The sequence below is a fragment of the Syngnathoides biaculeatus genome, chromosome 4 (assembly GCF_019802595.1).
Source record: "Syngnathoides biaculeatus isolate LvHL_M chromosome 4, ASM1980259v1, whole genome shotgun sequence".
In the NCBI taxonomy this organism is placed as follows: domain Eukaryota; kingdom Metazoa; phylum Chordata; class Actinopteri; order Syngnathiformes; family Syngnathidae; genus Syngnathoides; species Syngnathoides biaculeatus.
Genome location: NC_084643.1, coordinates 34,705,967 through 34,723,842, shown reverse-complemented (window position 1 = coordinate 34,723,842; position 17,876 = coordinate 34,705,967). Strand labels below are relative to the sequence as shown.

Here is a 17,876-nt window from a genome sequence, read left to right as displayed (position 1 = left end):
GTTAGCCAAAATGCCGGCTCGTTGCATTGCTTGAACCCTCGGGAGGATGGATTTAGCCTTCATAAGTTTGCAAGAGACCCGGTTCGTTGCGAAAAATGGATTGCATGGGTGCAGAGGACGAGAGCTTCATGGGTTCCAAATAACAGGTAGGTGTTTATACAGCTACTAAAAACAAAATAAGATTGGGGCGGACCACGTAATCGGTCTCTCATAACGTAACAAAAGATCCGCGTATGAAATGTGTCGATGTGTGCGTCGGACGGCGTCGAGCTGTTGCATCGTTCGCCAGCGAAGCCTGTGCTTCGGGCTCGCGGACGGCGGCGGCTCTGAAGAACGCATCCGACAATGCCTCAGCTGCGTGCGCGCAGTAAAGTCCCCGGCTTGACGGTGTTCATCGCGTACTGCAACGGCTATGAACAACCCCCTAAAGCAGCACAGCTCGGCGCCAAAAATGAGCCACACCAGCCGGCTGCGATGAGCCGCGATGGCTCATCTCCGCCGCAGAAGTGGATCGGACGGGGAGGCGGTTTGGCCGTGATCGCATATCATCTGAATACGGCTAGAAACCAGAGTGCAATATTGCCCCGGTAACTTCACGCGGTTGTGTGGTGTTCTCCTTTTCGAAAAGAGCTTCCATGTCAGACGGGGCGCGTTTGTCTCCCATAGTTAGGGTGCACCGTGTGTTTTCATTGGCGAATGTCCAGGTGACGTCACGGAAAGAGGACGCAGCGAGTATGGCGACCACTTGGATATCGTAGAATGACACTTCTGCAACTTTGCGCATGGATGACTTGCTCTCCGCTCACATTTATTTATTGGTATAGACAAAGTGAATAATGTTATGTATTTTTCATTACAATATCTATTTTAGAATGTTTATAGGGATGACACTTGACCTTTAATGTCATGTTCCACGTTTGGTGCCAGGAGGGCATGATTGCGTCTGCTCCCTCTCCCCTCTTTGTCCCCAGCACTTGTCATCAATTACCTCCGGTGTACACATGTCAGCCTTCCTGTTTCCTGAGATGCTCGCCAAAGTATTGCAGACTCTCCTAGCGGTACAAAGGCACACTTATTCTTAGTCTCGCAACTCCTCCTTCCCTTTGTAATTCTCGTGCCCCTTTTCTCCCAGTGCGCTGTTGTGTTCCTGACACATCATTCCAGCCACCTGCTCAGTTCTCTGCCTGCGAACACGTCCGGGATTACCGCGATTACCTTTTCATCACCTCAGATCGACCTCTGTCTGCTCTTGGGTCCAGCGCTTCTCTGTGCGTGACACTTGGGGATAAAAAAACGAGTGGGGGATTTTACACAAGGATGGGAAGCTTGTCACATGTGATTGACTATATTGTCGTCTAGTATTGTCATAGACTAGCTGAGCTTAGTTCAATCCCATTTTGTAAAGCACATTTAAAAACAGAGTTCACCAAAGTGGTGAGTATGAGAGAATATAGAACACTGCTTACAAAAACACAAACACTACACTACCAGCTCTCATACAGGAAAAAAAGAGAGGCAGGGAGAACAACAGCGTTTTCTCACATACTCACAGTATGGTTGACGCTTTTGTGGTCTACAAACCCAATGTCAGTGAAGTTAGGATGTTGTGTTCAACAAAAACCGAACACTAAAATGATTGACAAGCTATGTCATAGCTGCCCTCCCCCTCTCTGTGGCAGGCATTTTCTCTACTCGGTGCCTTAGCAGAGCTCAGAACATTATTTACAGGGTTCGTGCGGGTCAGGGAACTTCTGGAATATCATGGGAAGAGACGTTGCCTTTTCCAGGTCTTGGAAAATCTGGTAAATGAAAAATATTTGGCTTTGGGTCAGGGAACGTAATGGGATTTTGTTGTTGCTGCTCGAAATATTTAATTAAAACAATAAACCTGTCAAGCAAGGATAACTCTTGCGCATTTCCGGTTTCTCGAAATTTCTCGCAGTGACATCATTTTGTCCAGTTCATCCAAGCGTGGAGGTAGTTCGCACCTGAGCTCAGTGAAACAAACGAAGCTTCCAGTTGCAGATATGCCGGGAAAGTGTCAATTCAACAACACGTGGTTAGAAAAGGAGTTGTACCGCGGGTCGCTGGCACCTTGTGACATTCATACAGCAAAATGTTCTTCTCCATGCGGTAAACTCATTAACCTAGCTGATGTGGGAGAAGCTGCGTTGCGAAGTCATATGAAGTCGGCCAAACATCACAACAATGTCAAGGAAGCTGAAGGATAAGACTGAGAATTTGACAATTTCAAACTTCTTCTGTGGGAGAGCTGACTCCGGAGAAAATTAATTTTCCAATGCAACCGGCGCTACTGCAACTGTTCCCAGTCGGCTGGAAACTTCAGTGGCAGACTACTGTATTTTAATTTTAAGGGTCACCCCAACAAGTAGTTTTGCTGCTGTTGCACGTGCTACCATCGACAGAATGAGAATACTAAAGGAGTATAGAGATCATGCACGTGACGTCCCTGTTTACAAGGTGGTATTGCTAGTCAAACAAAGCTTATAGAAGTAAATATGTGCCCCCAGGATTTGAATTAAAAATGCCACTGAAAAGTTTAGGTTGTAAAATTCACATTTCAATAGCTGTATTTCTTTTTAACTTTTCAATCTTAAAAAATTCACCATGTAAAAAAATTCAACCTTTCAAATTCAAACGCGATATTTTCAGTCTCCTGAGATTCAACTGGCTACAGTTCGCTGTCTGAAATTCACTGTCTAAATTCAGTGTGAAGAAGGCAGGGTTACTTCAGGTCAGAACCAACTCAGGCCATTCCAGACGTGACTTCACGCCGCATACTTTGCCGTCACAAGACGAGACTTATTTCATTCAATTCTACAGGACACGACATCTATGACCCATCCGGCAACAAAGTATTTGTATGTGTCCCGACTTTTATACGCTTTCAAACTCTTCTGTGTAAATTTCGTAATATTAACAAATGTCTTCCCACGTTTTGGAGAACATGAACACCTAAGCATACATGCATATCCAGTCTTTGCTATGATTTTGATGGGTGGGAAGGGTAACAGCAAACAAAGACTTTTTTTACTTTTGGCCCAATTCATAATTATACAGAGCTGGGCATGGCTTTGTGGTGAAGGCGCTAGCCTTTCAGCCATAGGGCACGTGAAGAGTGGCTTCAACCCCATTCTCTGACTGTATGTAACGTCAATTTTGGAGCACAAGTTATCGTATATCGATGAAAATACAAGTTCAACATGTAATTATAGTTTATATTTTTAATAACCATAAATTTCACAGTCATTCTGATGCGCCCCCTACATTGAAAAGCTTTGGCACTTATTATTTAAGTGAAAACACACGATCATATAGCTGAAATATTGCTGTCTACCACAATCAGTCAATCCAATATTAGTCATGAAATTTTGTATTTTATACTTGGAAAGTCATGGAATTTTGATTCTCTGGAAGTGTACAAACCCTGTATTTAGGAGACTCCACAGTCCGCTTCTCGACTGTTTCGGCTTCTGGCATGTGGAAGGCAGTACAGATGCACAAAAGCAAGGACCAACAGAGGGAGAAACTTTTTTTTTTAGGGAGCCATCACCTTCCTGAACTCTCATTTGTCTTCAGAGTTCTGCTTTTAGTCATTATTGAAGGCACACTGATTTTCGACACTGTCCAATACAAAAAAATGCATTCCATTTTACATTTTTATTTGTATGTATTTTTTACCTTGTACTTTTGTATGCACTGAAACAGGACAACCTCTGCTATCTCGATGTACCATGTATAATGACAATTAGTGCCGTTCTATTCTTCTAAACTATTCTATTTATGGGCTGGGCATTCTTTCGGTCTTTGTAGCTGCCATTGCTCCATAATCATCTTCTTTTCCTTTCAGCTGGTCCCATTATGGGTCACCACATATTTGTTTGGCGCAGTTTTTACGCCGGATGCCCTTCCTGACACAACCCCTCTGCATTTTGGCCAGGGAGAGAAGCTTCCAGCACCTGGTATTCCCAGGCGGTCTCCCATCCAAGTACTAACCAGGGCCAAACCCGCTTAGCTTACGAGATCTGACAAGATCGGGCGTCCTCAGGGTAGCATGGCCGTAAGCCTGCTCCATAATGATAATGCATAAATACATTTATGACTTGACATATTCAAGGCTCTTATTACCTCATATATATTTCACTTGGAATTTTTTGAGGAGCAAAACATGGCATATTTAGTTATGTAATAACGGAAAATTCCTCTTATTGTTCATAGATGTTATAAAAAGTATATAAACTTTATGGATAGGTATGAAGCCATTGAACAATTTGAGGGGTGGAAATTAAAACAATATTCATGTGACCTCCTTGGGCCTCTTCAACCTAAGTGTTAAAGTTTAGTCCCTAATTCACGAGGGTTTTGAACACACTACAAAGACAAGACAATTCATGTTCAAACTGATAAACTTTGTTTGAGCAAATAATCATTAACTTGGATTTTATGGCTGAAACATGTTCCAAAAAAGCTGTGACGGGGGGGGGGGGGGCAGAACAAGCACCTGTTTGGAACATCCCACAGCTGAACAAACTCATTAGGAAACGGTGGGTGCCATGATTGGCTAAAAATTGATTTAGTGACAAGGAAAGATGGGGTGAGGTTCACCTCTTGGTGAACAAGTCCATGAAAAAACAAAATAGTCAAACAATTTAAGGACAATGTACAATTGTAAGGAATTTAGTGATTTCATCAACTGTTGTCCATAATATGATATTATGGACACTATTAAATGTATGATCCTATACCGTTAGATCAAAAGGTTCAGCAAATCTGCAGAAACCACAACACAAAAACCAACATTGAATGTCCATGATCTTCGATCCCTCAGGCGGCACTGCATCAAAAACCAATACTGTGTAAAGATATCACCACATGGGCCCATGAACGCTTCAGAAAACCAATGTCAGTACATACAGTTCAGCGCTACATCTGTCAGTGCCACTTAAAACTCTACTATGCAAACCAAAAGCCATTCGTGAACAACACCCAGAAACCCCGCCAGCTTCTTTGGGCCCGAGCTCATCGCAAATGGTGCTGTGACAAGTCCACATTTCAAATTGGTTTTGGAAATTGTGGACATCATGTCCTCCGGGTCAAAGAAGAAAAGAACAATCCAGACAGTTATGGGCGCAAAGTTCAAAAGCCAGCATCTGTGATGGCATGGGGCTGTGTGCGTGCCAATAGGATGGATAACTTAGACATCTGTGAAGGAACCATTAATGCTGAAAGGTACATTAAAGGTTTTGGAGAAAATGTGCTGCCATCCAAGCAACGTCTTTTTCATGGACGTCCCTGCTTATTTCAAGCAAGACAATGCCAAACCACTTTTTGCATGTTACAACAATGTGGTGTGAAAGTAAATGAGTGTATTATAGACTGGCCTCCCTACAGTCCAGACCTGTCTCCCATTGAAAATGTATGCCAGGTTATGAAGCGTAATACAGGACAACTGAAGCTCTGAAAGCTGTGCATCAAGAAAGAATGGTAAAGAATTCCACCGACAAACCTTCAACAATTAGTGTTTACTCAATGTTAAAAGACATTGTGATGGTAAATATGACAGTGTCCCTGCTTTTGTGGAACATGTTGCTGGTATAAAATTGTAAGTTAATGATTTGCTAATAAAGAAGTATCAGTTTGAACATTAAATATCTTGTCTTTGTAGTGTATTCAAATAAATATAGGCTGAACATGACTTGCAAATCAATGTATTGGTTAACACAGCAACTTCATTGAAATTGGATTTGTAGTTTACATTTTAATACATCATAGTAATAGAATGTCTAGTACATTCTTGAGTCTCTTTGTGTACTCTAGTTTAATACATTAATAATATAGTCCAACATAAGCATATTAATCCTCGAGCCAAGTTTAGGCAAGGAGGGGGTGATTTTATCATATATGGTTGAGTCTAGGGCAGTGCAAAATATTGTTTGAGCATCATCATGGAGACGTACGCGTGTGCAATTGTCACTACTGCAAGATCTCCTACAATGTTGGTAGATTCATTAAGAACTACAAATAATGGTTGTTTCTACATGCACTGTAATTCTCTGGTGACCAGTTGAGGGTGTACCTTGCCTCTTGCCCAGAGTTAGCTAGGATAGTCTCCAGCACGCCCCTGACCCTAGTGAGGATAAGCGGTACAGAAAATGGATAGATGGGGAGGACCTATTTGTGTATAAGATAATGTATTCTGCTCTTCAGAGTCAAACGACTATTAGGCAGGCATGCTGTAGCTGCGTGACTGCACGAGGTGCGGTCAGGGACACTTCACACAATGGAATGAATACGTTCCTTGAGCGTAGTACAAGATATAAGAGTAAAAACCGAGACTGGAAAACTTTGTATCTGAATACTTTTGTTAAAACATGATATAATTGAACTGCGATAACGTGGAAGTTACTTTGTTTTGTGATACAGGAGTCGATAAATTGAAATATTTAAATTTATTCTGCCAGAGCTGCTGGGAATCCCAACGATATCAATGTCATTTCACCACCGATCCTGTCTGGCTATGTTGCATGTGAACTGACTGACTGGCAACACTGGAGAAATGAAAGTATTTCGGGGGTAACGGCCTGTCAGCAACATCCAATTGAGGCGGGGGCGGGGTGGACAACAACTATGAACAAGTTCATTTTTCTACAGGTGTACATGGTCCAAAATTTTGAATCATTAACTGAAGTGGTTTGATTTTAGAATTGTATACTGAACTTTGAACTATTTTGCATAGAAAATCCACTTTCCCACCACTGATCCTAAAATATTTCACACTGCAATATAGCGCAGGTTTTAAAAAACAAACAAAAAAAATTTCACCAATGCTGTACAACCCCTAGTTGAGTATTATTGTTTAGTAGTCTTAGTTGCCACAAGCATGTTATAGTAAAGTTGTAGTCTAGGACAGGGTTGAAAGTCAAGTATGAGACAGTGTTGTCTGTCTCTTTTATCTAGCACTATATTATATAATACAGCAATAGTCTCCTCTCCTCTAGCATGAGGTAAAATAGACTAGTCCAGTGATTTTCAAACCGGGGGGCATGCCCCCCCATATACAGTGGTACCTCTACTTACGAGATTAATCCGTTACAGAAGTCGTTTCATAACCTGAATCTTTCGGAAGTAGAAGTGCATTTTACATGTAAATAGCATAAAGATGGAAAAGCTCAGCTCTCGTATCATCAAGTCAGAAAGAAGTGATTGATTTATACAGTAAACACTTGTCACGTAGGGTCTGGCTGGACCTGCGTTATAGCAGAGAGTAACCATGTTAGAACGACTAAATAAGGCAACTAAGAATACGTGTCTGGAAATAAAATTATTTATGGCCTCATAAGACGCCCTGGAAATGAAATATGACACCGGCGACGACATCTGAGAACGGGCTCAAGTTTAAAGTATAACATTATGAGTCAGTCAACCTCCTGTTGTTTAATATTGTCATAGTCAACACCGTGTAGGGTCGTGTTGTTGTACATTCTTACGATGTTCACAAAGAGTGTCACATAGTTGGCTAGGAGTGCACGTTGGCGTCGAGGTCCACAGGGCAAGGCCGGCCGTGTCTGTAGGCCATGATGAAACAGGACGACTGGTGCCACCAGTAGAACATGAGAAGCAGGAGCACGTGCCACAGCTGATGGCTCGAGCCCACGTAGTTCAGTTGGCCTAAAACAGCACATCATTTACGCCACAAACATTTGGGCCACACTCACCATTTTTTCCTCCATTTTCCATCCAAAAACCATTTTTTAAAAATACAACTTGGAAGTTTATGTACTGTATGTTATTGGAAGGTGAAGAGGGTACAAATTACGGTTAAGGTAAGAAAATACAAGTCTCCAGATTTGCTGATTTTTTTGGGTAAGAATTACATCTGAAAGTGAAGCTAAATTTAAAAACATTAATTTTACTTTTGGAACTAAAAAATACATAACATTTTAAATGGAATAATGTCACATTTTAGGTTTAGAAGGAAAAATTTATTTTGTTCCTAGATGAAGTCTTCATAAGAAAAAGGATCAAATCGGATCCATACTTTTCTTTAAACAATGGATTTTGTTGTTACTTTTGTTTCAACTAATAAAAAAGATGAAATATTTTTATGGAAGAGACATAAAAAAATGACTTTTGCTTTTTATTTGAAAGCAGCAATCTGAAATTTCATGTATTCAACTATTTAAATTATGTAATAACAAAAGTTTAAATATTACGAATGATTACCTTATCATATATTAACAACAACAAACCTCAACCTTTTTTTTTTTTTTTTTAAAAAAAGAACCGCACAGCATGGTGAGGCTGGTCTGAGCGTTGACCCTCACAGTTCTGAGGACCAGGGTTCAAATCCCAGACCCGCCTGTGTGGCGTTTGCATGTTCTCTCCGTGCCTGTGTAGCTTTTCTACTATGCATGTGCCTTCATTAGGTCTGTCCAGGTGGCGTCGTGAATTAATCAAATCCGAGCCACCGTCGCATCGGAGGTGACTTTGAATTTTTTTGTTTTTTTTAAACACCCAAATAACACTCTCCTTCAAAATGGGGAGCAGCGGTAATTATTCACATTAAAGTCTATACAGTGGCTTGGATTATTCCTTGAAAGCATTATGTTTGATTTTGACTTGTATATTTTCCTCAAAAACATCCACCGAGTTTTACATTTTTATGAACATACATACATAATGCAAAGTGAAAAGGGGCAGCACCGTGGATCAGCCGGTAAAGCGTTGGCCTCACAGTTTTGAGGACCAGGGTTCGATCCCGGCACCACCTGTATGGAGTTTGCATGTTCTCCCCCTGCCTACGTGTTTTTTCTCCGGGCACTCCGGTTTCTACCCACATCCCAAAAATATGCAACATATATTGGACACTCAAAATTGCCCCTAGGTGTGATTGTGAGTGGGACTGTTGTCTGTCTCCGTGTGCCCTGCGATTGGCTGGCAACCAGTGCAGGGTGTCCTGCCCAATGATGGCCAAAATAGCCTCTAGGACTCCCCTAAACCTTTGTGAGGATAAGCAGCTCAGAAAATGGATGGATGGGAAAAAATTTGAAGATTAATGCTTGTCTTCGCAGAGACTAGCAGATTTCCTCAACTGATCATTATGAATTGTTTGTGGATGATTTTGCATTTGAACATTGACATGACTGACCTGGGAAATATCGTTCGGGCACTTTTGAGACATAGAAGAGCAGCGCCAATGCCGCCATCAAATACATAACCAACACACGGGGGATAAATGCCTGCAGACAGAGACCGGCATTAAGTAAAAAAAAAAAAAAGACATGTCCAGTCAGATCACATGATTTTATTTGAGCACCCTGCGATTTTGTAAGTTCTCCTACTTTGGTCTTACCCATGTTACTCGTTATGTGGGGTGGACAGGTGTCTTTATGCAGCTAACAATCTCAAACAGTTGCTTCTAATTTAGAATGAGTGAAGTTTGACTTTTTAGCGGTGGACTAACAGGTCTTTGAGAGCCAGAATTTTTGCTGATTGGCAGGTGTTCAAATACTTATTTACAACAGTAACATACAAAATTTTTTTTCAAATCATATATTGTGATTTTTTTTTTTTTAAGATTCTCTCACAGAGGACATGCACCTAAAATGAAGATGTCAGACCCCTCCAGGATTTCAAAGTGGGAGAGCTTGCAAAATATCTCTGAAAATGCTCTGTTGCAAAAAAAGGTGGTGCTTACATCCTTGAATAATAATAAAATGCACATCCGTACTTGCACGAGTTCCGAGGAGAATCCGCCAGCATCAAAGACCCAGTGCACAACAGGTATCAAGCCGCACGATGCCAGCGCGCAGAAAGCTAGTGAGCGAGGGCGGCGCCACTGCTTGCTCAGGTAGTTGGGGTGGATGTGTGCCAGGAACACTGCCAGGATCATGGCCAACACTGTCACCAGGTAGACCTGACGCCAGTACTGACACACAAAAACATTTACTTTCAGAGGGGTTCATGACTTAAAACATAAATAAATAACTGAATTTAAGAAATTACATAAATTTGTTCCCTCATTTAACTTCTTCGCCTTTCGGCTTGTCCCGTTAGGAGCCGCCACAGCATTTTTTTTTTTTTAGATATTTTTTCCATTCAGTTTTTTTTTTCATTTTCAGTATTTTATTTGTTGACAGGATGTTATTTCATTCAGTTGTTTTTTTCGGCCATTTCTTATGTATGTTTTAAGGCTGCTTAACCCCAAAATACTATTACAAGCTTTTCTTAGACAGACATGAACATTTTCTAATTTCTCTCATTTAAACTCTCAAAAGTTCAAACTTTTTTTAGATTAAGAAAAAAAACTACACTACTGTATGGATGTTTCCAAAACCCACCATCTTGTGTGTCATGGAGGTCAGCAAACACAGGTGATAGGTGAAGTGGGAAGTTCTTTTTCAATTGTTAATTTATACAATTGGTCTAAGAGTGGTGGTGACGTCATTGGAAACCTATTCATTCTAGAGTGAAACCAAAACCTGTTTGAAGCCAAAATATTTATTTCACAAATATCTGAACATCCCTCCATCCATTATCCTACTTTATCCGGGATAAGCATTTTCTTATAAAAATTAAAGATTTTAGAAATGACAATTTGAATAATTAATTTATGAGGTTGGACACAAAAAATTAACAGCGACTCAAGCGTATTTGACAGTTTCTCCGGCTGGTTGGCTCTGCTGTACCATCCGGTCCGCAGTGCAAAAAAGTTTGGGACCACGGCTGTACAGTACAGAATTCGTTCAGTTTGCCTAGTTTATATAATTGCTTGATGCTTGCAGTGTGGCTCATTTGTGCTGATGAGGATGAAACGGACACAAGGGTTGAGAAAGAGGAGGAGCTTGGGGGTGCTCGTCTGGCAGTGGAATTCAGGGAGGCCGCGAAGGCCTGCCCTAAATACGGGACTGCCGCTGTGCAATAACAACTTTCTCCCTACCTGCGAGGGGTTGTGAAGATGCACCAAAACGCCACGGGGCCCAGTGTACCTAGTTGACAATGATCTGGTCCCTTAGCCAATCGGGAAGCAGAACACAGTGCAGGGATTCCCTTAGCGAATCAGGATACAGAATAGAATGCACATTCATATGCGGTTTAAAAAAAAAAAAGGGGGGGGGGGAGCACGGTACTGTAAAAAACTTACACGCAAAAAAATTGTAATTGTGAGGCTGCATAAAGTGAACAATCTATTGAAAAAAATAAAAGGACATTTTGTAATTGATTGAATGGCCAAATCTTTGCAAGTTTTTATCATTACTTTAAGTCATAAAACATGCCATTAATGGAGACACTTAAATTTTCTACTTTATTATAAACACAAATAACAAAAAATAGCCTAACATTCACAAAGAGGGGGCTGTTTTTTTTTTTATTGGAAAATAAATTCCCCCCGCACTGTTTTTCTTAAAACAACCAAGCGGCCAAATTTAGTTTATCATTAAAATAAAAACAAAAAGTCCGATTTTTAATATATTGTATGCATATTATGGCTGCAAAAATTAATCAAAGTGGTGGCAACCAATTTCACTGATTCGCTGTGGCGCAATCATTACACCAGTGTTGCCAGTTGCCAGGAAAAACTGAGCTACGTCACTGATTCCTTTATTTTACAAGTAACTCGGTCACTCTGGTTGTTTCATTTTCAAAGTAACCAAGACAAAACTGAACTGAAATGAGGTTAAAATGCTGTTTCACCTGAGTTCAGTATTGGATAGTTTGTCTTCCCATACAACAATCCAGTATTTTTTTCATGTATAAAAATAGCCACCTCTGGTAACATACATTGTTGCAGTAGAATGCGTAGAAGACTGCAGGCACGTAGCAGCCCAGATCCCAACCGACACACCGGCATAGTCCAGCGCCATCCAGCGCCGACTCGTCTTCTCCGAGCGGTGGCAGCAGAACACGTGGTAGCCCGCAGAGCAAAGCAGACATAGCTGGACACATGTTAAGGGTTCATTTGTACTTTCGGTGCCATCATAGACTACAAAACAACGTAGTTAAAATTTTCAGCGAGTAACGGAGAATAGTGTCCCTCCAAAATAATTCACTGATTGGTGAATTTAAAAATAGTGACAGAACAATGTACCTGGAAGCAGAAAAGTCCAACTGAGTAGATGACATAATCCTCGCGTGATGCTCCCAGCTGGGGCAGAACTTGCGCCATGTGGTACACGGCCAGGAAAAAGAAAAGCAGGAAGCCCACCAGGTGAGTCCAGATGTTGACCGTCTCATTGGACAGGATGAACAGACTGACGGACAGACACAAAACACACACGTCAACAAACCACCACGGCCACTCTGTTGTGCTCAGAGAACTAACTGCCTAAGAAAGTATGTAGCTGTCTAATTTGCTGACTACGGAAAATCTGCTGATGAACTAACAAGCTAATCGATTCATTACTTGGGCTCCAACAAATTTTTAATAAGTGATTTATCTGTCGGCGGCACAGTGACTCAGTTGGAAAGCATTGGCCCCACAGTTCTGAGGTCCCAGGTTCAATCCCAGACCCGCCTATGTGGAGTCCAGTGGAATAATCTCACATTTTAGGTTTATAAGGAAAAATGAATTTTGCACCTAGAAGATGAAGTGTTTTTTTTAGATACTTTATTCCCTGTTCGTAAGAAAAATGATCAAATCGGATCTATGCTTTTCTTTAAACAGTGATGAATCTCAAAATATTGAGTCTTTTGTTTCAACTGATAAAAAAATATATTTTTCTGGGAGAGAAATAAAAAAAAATTGCTTTTGCTTTTCATTAGAAAGCAGCAATCTGAAATTTCATGTACTCAACTAGTGAACTAATGTAATAACAAAATTTTAAATATTATGAATGATTACCTTAACTTGATATCATACATTAACAACAAATCTCAGACAATTAAGAAGACTTTTGAGGTATTTATTTATTTATTTAAACACACAGCATAGTGGAGCAACTGGTTTGAGCGTTGGCCTCACAGTTCTGAGGACCAGGGTTAAAATCCCGGCCCCACCTTTGTGACGTTTGCATATTCTCCATATGCCTGTGTGGGTTTTCTCCGGGCACTCCGGTTTCCTCCCACATACCAAAAACATGCGACACTCTAAATTGTCCCTAGGTGTGATTGTGAGTGGGACTGTTGTCTGTCTCCATGTGCCCTGCGATTGGCTGGCAACCAACCAGTTCAGGGTGTACCCCGCCTCCTGCCCATTGACAGCTGCGATAGGCTCCAGCACTCCCGCGACCCTCGTGAGGATAAGCGGTAAAGAAAATGGATGGATGGGACATTTGTCCATGCTTCTATTCAAGAACAGGACATTATTTCAAAGGGAGAATTGTGAAGATTTTGTCGAATATGCACTCACCTTAATTGATTATAATACAATTACTGCTTTGGTGCGTACCGCCAGAAACTAGTCGAAAAAGTTACCTAACCTGGTGACAAACTATGAGTATGAAGCTATATAACTGTCAATTTAACTAAATGACTAACTAATTAGCCCTCCCATGAGTTGACTAACTTAGTGAACTCACTCTTGCTGCCAAAAGACCTGGCCAACAATAAGCTATGAAAATGTCTATCCTACTCGCTACTTGATTAATTAACTACTTCATTAGCTGACTTACTCTAAACTAACCAATAAATTTACAAGTTGAATAATGAATTATCAATATACATTGGCAATTTACAAAGTTGCTCTATTCTAATTGACCCCTTCGTACAGGGCACTTAACCACGCCTCCTGGAGTGACGACACGCCATGTGCGCTGACGTATGACAAACAGTAAAAATGGCAAATACAATACAATACATTCTGAACTGAGACAGACTCCATGCTTCTGATTTCATTCAAATCAACGATATATTATAGATTCTAAATACAATACATTCTTAACTGAGAGAGACGCCATGCTTCTAATTTCATTCAATCATTCACACGTAGCAATGTTATGCCAGGGGAGAACGTTTCATTCATTTGTACCAGACGTGTATTAAAAATCAAATTTAGGGCATATTTTCGTGCAAACACGGTCTGGTTAAGCTTCGGCCACGAGCCAGCAAGAAATCAATACGTTTGTGCAGTCCGATCATCGCTAAATATCGCTCAACAATGAATAAGTGTGGCAATCGTTTGCACATAGCAGTGTTATGCCAGCGGAGAACGTCTCATTCATTTATACGAGACGTGTATTAAAAATCAAATATAGGGCATACCTTCGTGCAAACATATCTGTTCCGGTTGATATTAGATGGATTTAGTTGATGATGCAGTCTTCCACAAAGTTTGATCCATCAAAGGCATTTTTCGTACTGGGTCTTCGGTTTTGGAAGGGGTACGAATCGAACTCCACCAACTAGCCTTTCAGGATACCTGTGTTCACTATTACAAAGTTCGTGACTACACCTCTTAACCATATTTTTTGTTAAATAACCCAAATACGCAATAAAACGCTAACTAAACCTATAGTGGACCATGCAATGTTGTCTGAGAAAATGGCGGGAGCAAAAACGGACTTTGGTTTATGCAGATCTCTGGCATCTGATTGGTCAGTGACGCGGATTGCGCAAAATCCACGGAGGGGTCAATTGACTGACTCGCAGACTAACCATTGATAAACTAACTAAATGGCTAATTATGTTTAACTAGCAAACCATGGTGAAGTAATAAGCTGTCTATTTGACTGATGAGTTAAGTGTCAAACCAATTAACGAACAACCAAGCTGACCACCTACCTAAATAACCACCAACACATCCCCCCTCAAGTACTTTCCCCACCGGCTGCACACCTTTTGATGCAGAGCCTGGAGGGCAGGTATGCCCTGTATCCATCCGTGATGTAGGGGTTGTTGCGCAGGTACCCCGGGATCTGCTCGTAGGTGTACAGGCGGATCCCACGGGGCACCAGCACTGGCCAGTACTGGTAGCCCCCCAGCTCGATGTAATGGGTGGTCTGGGCGCTCTTCTGGCCCTTCTGTGGCATCACGGCGGTGGGGGATGCTTTCTTCTGACCCGAGGGCGGACTGTACAAGACAGAACAGGTAAGATAAGAACCTAATTTGCCACATACATTATTGTTGTGCAAAGTTTTATAGTAAAAGCATGAAGGACTTAAGAATGAAAGCATGTCCTTTAATAATTAAACAATGTGGCATCTTAGCATTTTCACGGTTAAAAAAAAAAAATTCTGTTCCTCTCTCTTCATACATCCAAACTAACGAGCACTTCGTCCTTATTAAAGGGCTCCTGTCATGAAATGGATGATTATTAGTATGTTATTGATGAAAAACGTCAGCCAATATGGGCCCATGCGTTTTTTTTTTCACCACAAAACATGATTTTGACGTATACAGCTTTTTGTAACTCCCGCCATGAAAATCCTCTCAGGGATTTATTTTCGAGAAGAACCAGGAAGTGACGTACAGGACAGAGGCGCTCCCCACCAAACTGGTTTGTTTCCATTAGTTTTACCTCCGGGAAGGTAGCTCGTCGTTCCTTAGTGTTAGCCAAAATGGCGGCTTATTGCATTGCTGGACATTGCTTGAATACTCGGGAGAATGGATTTAGCCTTCATAAGTTTGCAAGAGACCCGGTTCGTTGTGAAAAATGGATTGCACGGGTGCAGAGGACGAGAGCTTCCTGAGTTCCAAATAACAGGTAGGCAGTAATGTGCCCCAGCCCAACGGTACAAGTACTGCGGCTGCTTTGAACATACCCCTAGCAGCACGGCTCGGCTCCATTATATGCCACCACGGCGCAGAAAATCAGCCACACCGACTGAGGCGACGTGTTCAGCGGTCACTGCTTCTGCGAAGGCTCCGCGTCAGGCTTTGGGGACGGGGGTGGCTCTGACGAACTCAGCCGAGAATGCGTCACTCAGCTGCGTGCGGGCATAAAGCGTCCCAGCTCAACTGTGTTGCTCAGTACTGCGGCGTCGGTGAACACCCCCCTAAAGCAGGACGGCTCCATCATAAGCCACACCGGCCGGCTGCGATGAGCCGTGATGGCTCATCTCCGCCGCGGAAGTGGATTAGACGGGGATGAGGTTTGGCCGTGATCGCATATCATCTGAATATGGCTCGAAACAATAGTGTAATATTGCCCCGGTAACTTCACTCAGTTGTGTGGTGTTCTCCTTTTCGAAAAGAGCTTCCGTGTCAGAAGGGGCGTGTTTGTCTCCCATAGTTAGGGTGCACCGCGTGTTTTCATTGGCGAATGTCCGGGTGACGTCACTGAAAGAGGATGCAGCCAATATGGTGACCACTTGGATATCGTAGAATGACACTTCTGGAACTTTGCGCATGGATGACGCGCTCTCCGCTCACTTTTATTTTTTCGAATAGACATTGAAGTGAATAATGTTATATGTATTTTTCATTACAATATCTATTTTAGAATGTTTACAGGGATGACACCTGGGCTTGAAAGTTAATGAGCATGTGAAGGGATACAACAGTGACATCTAGTGGCCAACTTGGTAACTCACGTGAAAATACACGAATCCACGGAACTACTTTTATTTAAAATGTGAATTCCATGTACAGTGTAGATAACTTTACAATTTATTAATGAGTTTATGTACAAATTTGAAGCTAAAATATTTGACGAATATATCTTAAGTCGCCTCATAAATCTGGTATGACAAGACAACTATTGTTGTAATATTGGTAGCAGGGTCCTGAGGATGGAGCTGCCAGGCAAAAGAACGAGAGGAAGACCAAAGAGAAGGTTGATGGATGATGTGAGGGAAGACAGGGGAACAGTTGGTGTTCGAGAGGAAGATGCACAAGAACTGCTTACATAGAAAAGGAAAACACGCTGTGGTGACCCCTGACGGGACATGACTGAAGGAAAAGAAGTAGTTCATACTCAACCAATGTTGAGTACTTCCAGATTTACCATATTCAAAAGAGTGGAAACTTAAACTCAAGTACATAGTGTGAGTACTTTTCAGAATCATCGTTATTGGCCAAGTATGAAACAACACACAAGTATTGGCCAAGTATGTTACAACACAGGAGGTTTATTTTTCTCCAGTAGTAGTTGCCGCCTCCTCTGCCACCTCTGCTCCACAATAAAAATCAGGTCTGAATTATAAACTTAATGGAAAAAAGCGGTCTTTGCAAACAACTCTGTGCCAAACAAGTCCGAAGACTCAAGTTACACTAAAGGTAACTCGAATTACACAACTGATTAAATAACACTTCTGTAATACCAGAGTACGTAAATGCAAATACATTTCAAATAAGATTGGCGACGAGTGGGGTAAAATAGGCTACAACAACAAGCTAGCTATTTTGTCGACATGTTCCGTCTATAAAATTGAATATTAACTCACCGTTAAACTTTATATATGTACACTTCGTTCCATTTGTGGTCTTAGTAAACGCACTCAACTTTTAAAAATCAGATCGTTCCCCCGTAACTTGGAATTCAAGCGAGGGACGTTCAACTTCCAATTCCATCTTCCAAATCACTCGTGACGTCATAAATAAAGGACCCACGGTCCCTCGACAAGACAAGAGCGTCCTACGTTGCCTGAATAAAATGCACTCATGATAATAATTCTACACCACAGTAAATCCGCCCATTCATCCTCGCATCCATCCATATTCTTAGCCTCTTATCTTTACACGGGCACGGGAGTGCTATAGCCCTTCCCATCTGTAATTGGGCAGGAGGCAGGGTACACCCTGAACAGGTTGCCAACCAATCGCAAGCACATGAAGACAGACAACTCACAATTTAGGGGCAATTTTGAGTCTAAGGAATTCATGTTTTTGGGATGTGGGAGGAAAACGGAGTGACCGGAGGAAACCTCATCCAGGCATGGGAAGAACATGAAAAACTCCACACAGGCAGGGCTGGGATT

At 41.7% G+C, this 17,876-nt stretch overlaps 1 protein-coding gene and 1 pseudogene across 1 annotated transcript; both read right to left on the bottom strand.

The window, feature by feature from the left end:
• Positions 1–3,968: 3,968 nt before the first annotated feature.
• On the bottom strand, positions 3,969–4,087 carry LOC133500095 (5S ribosomal RNA; annotated as a pseudogene).
• A 3,348-nt stretch (positions 4,088–7,435) lies between these two features.
• On the bottom strand, positions 7,436–17,518 carry paqr3a (progestin and adipoQ receptor family member IIIa). Its single transcript, XM_061816631.1, is given in 8 exon segments — positions 7,436–7,689; positions 9,170–9,260; positions 9,752–9,949; positions 11,803–11,852; positions 11,855–11,957; positions 12,110–12,272; positions 14,794–15,027; positions 17,343–17,518. Coding segments are annotated over 7 exon segments (951 nt in total). The 5' UTR covers positions 14,988–15,027; positions 17,343–17,518; the 3' UTR covers positions 7,436–7,537.
• Between the last annotated feature and the right edge of the window lie 358 nt (positions 17,519–17,876).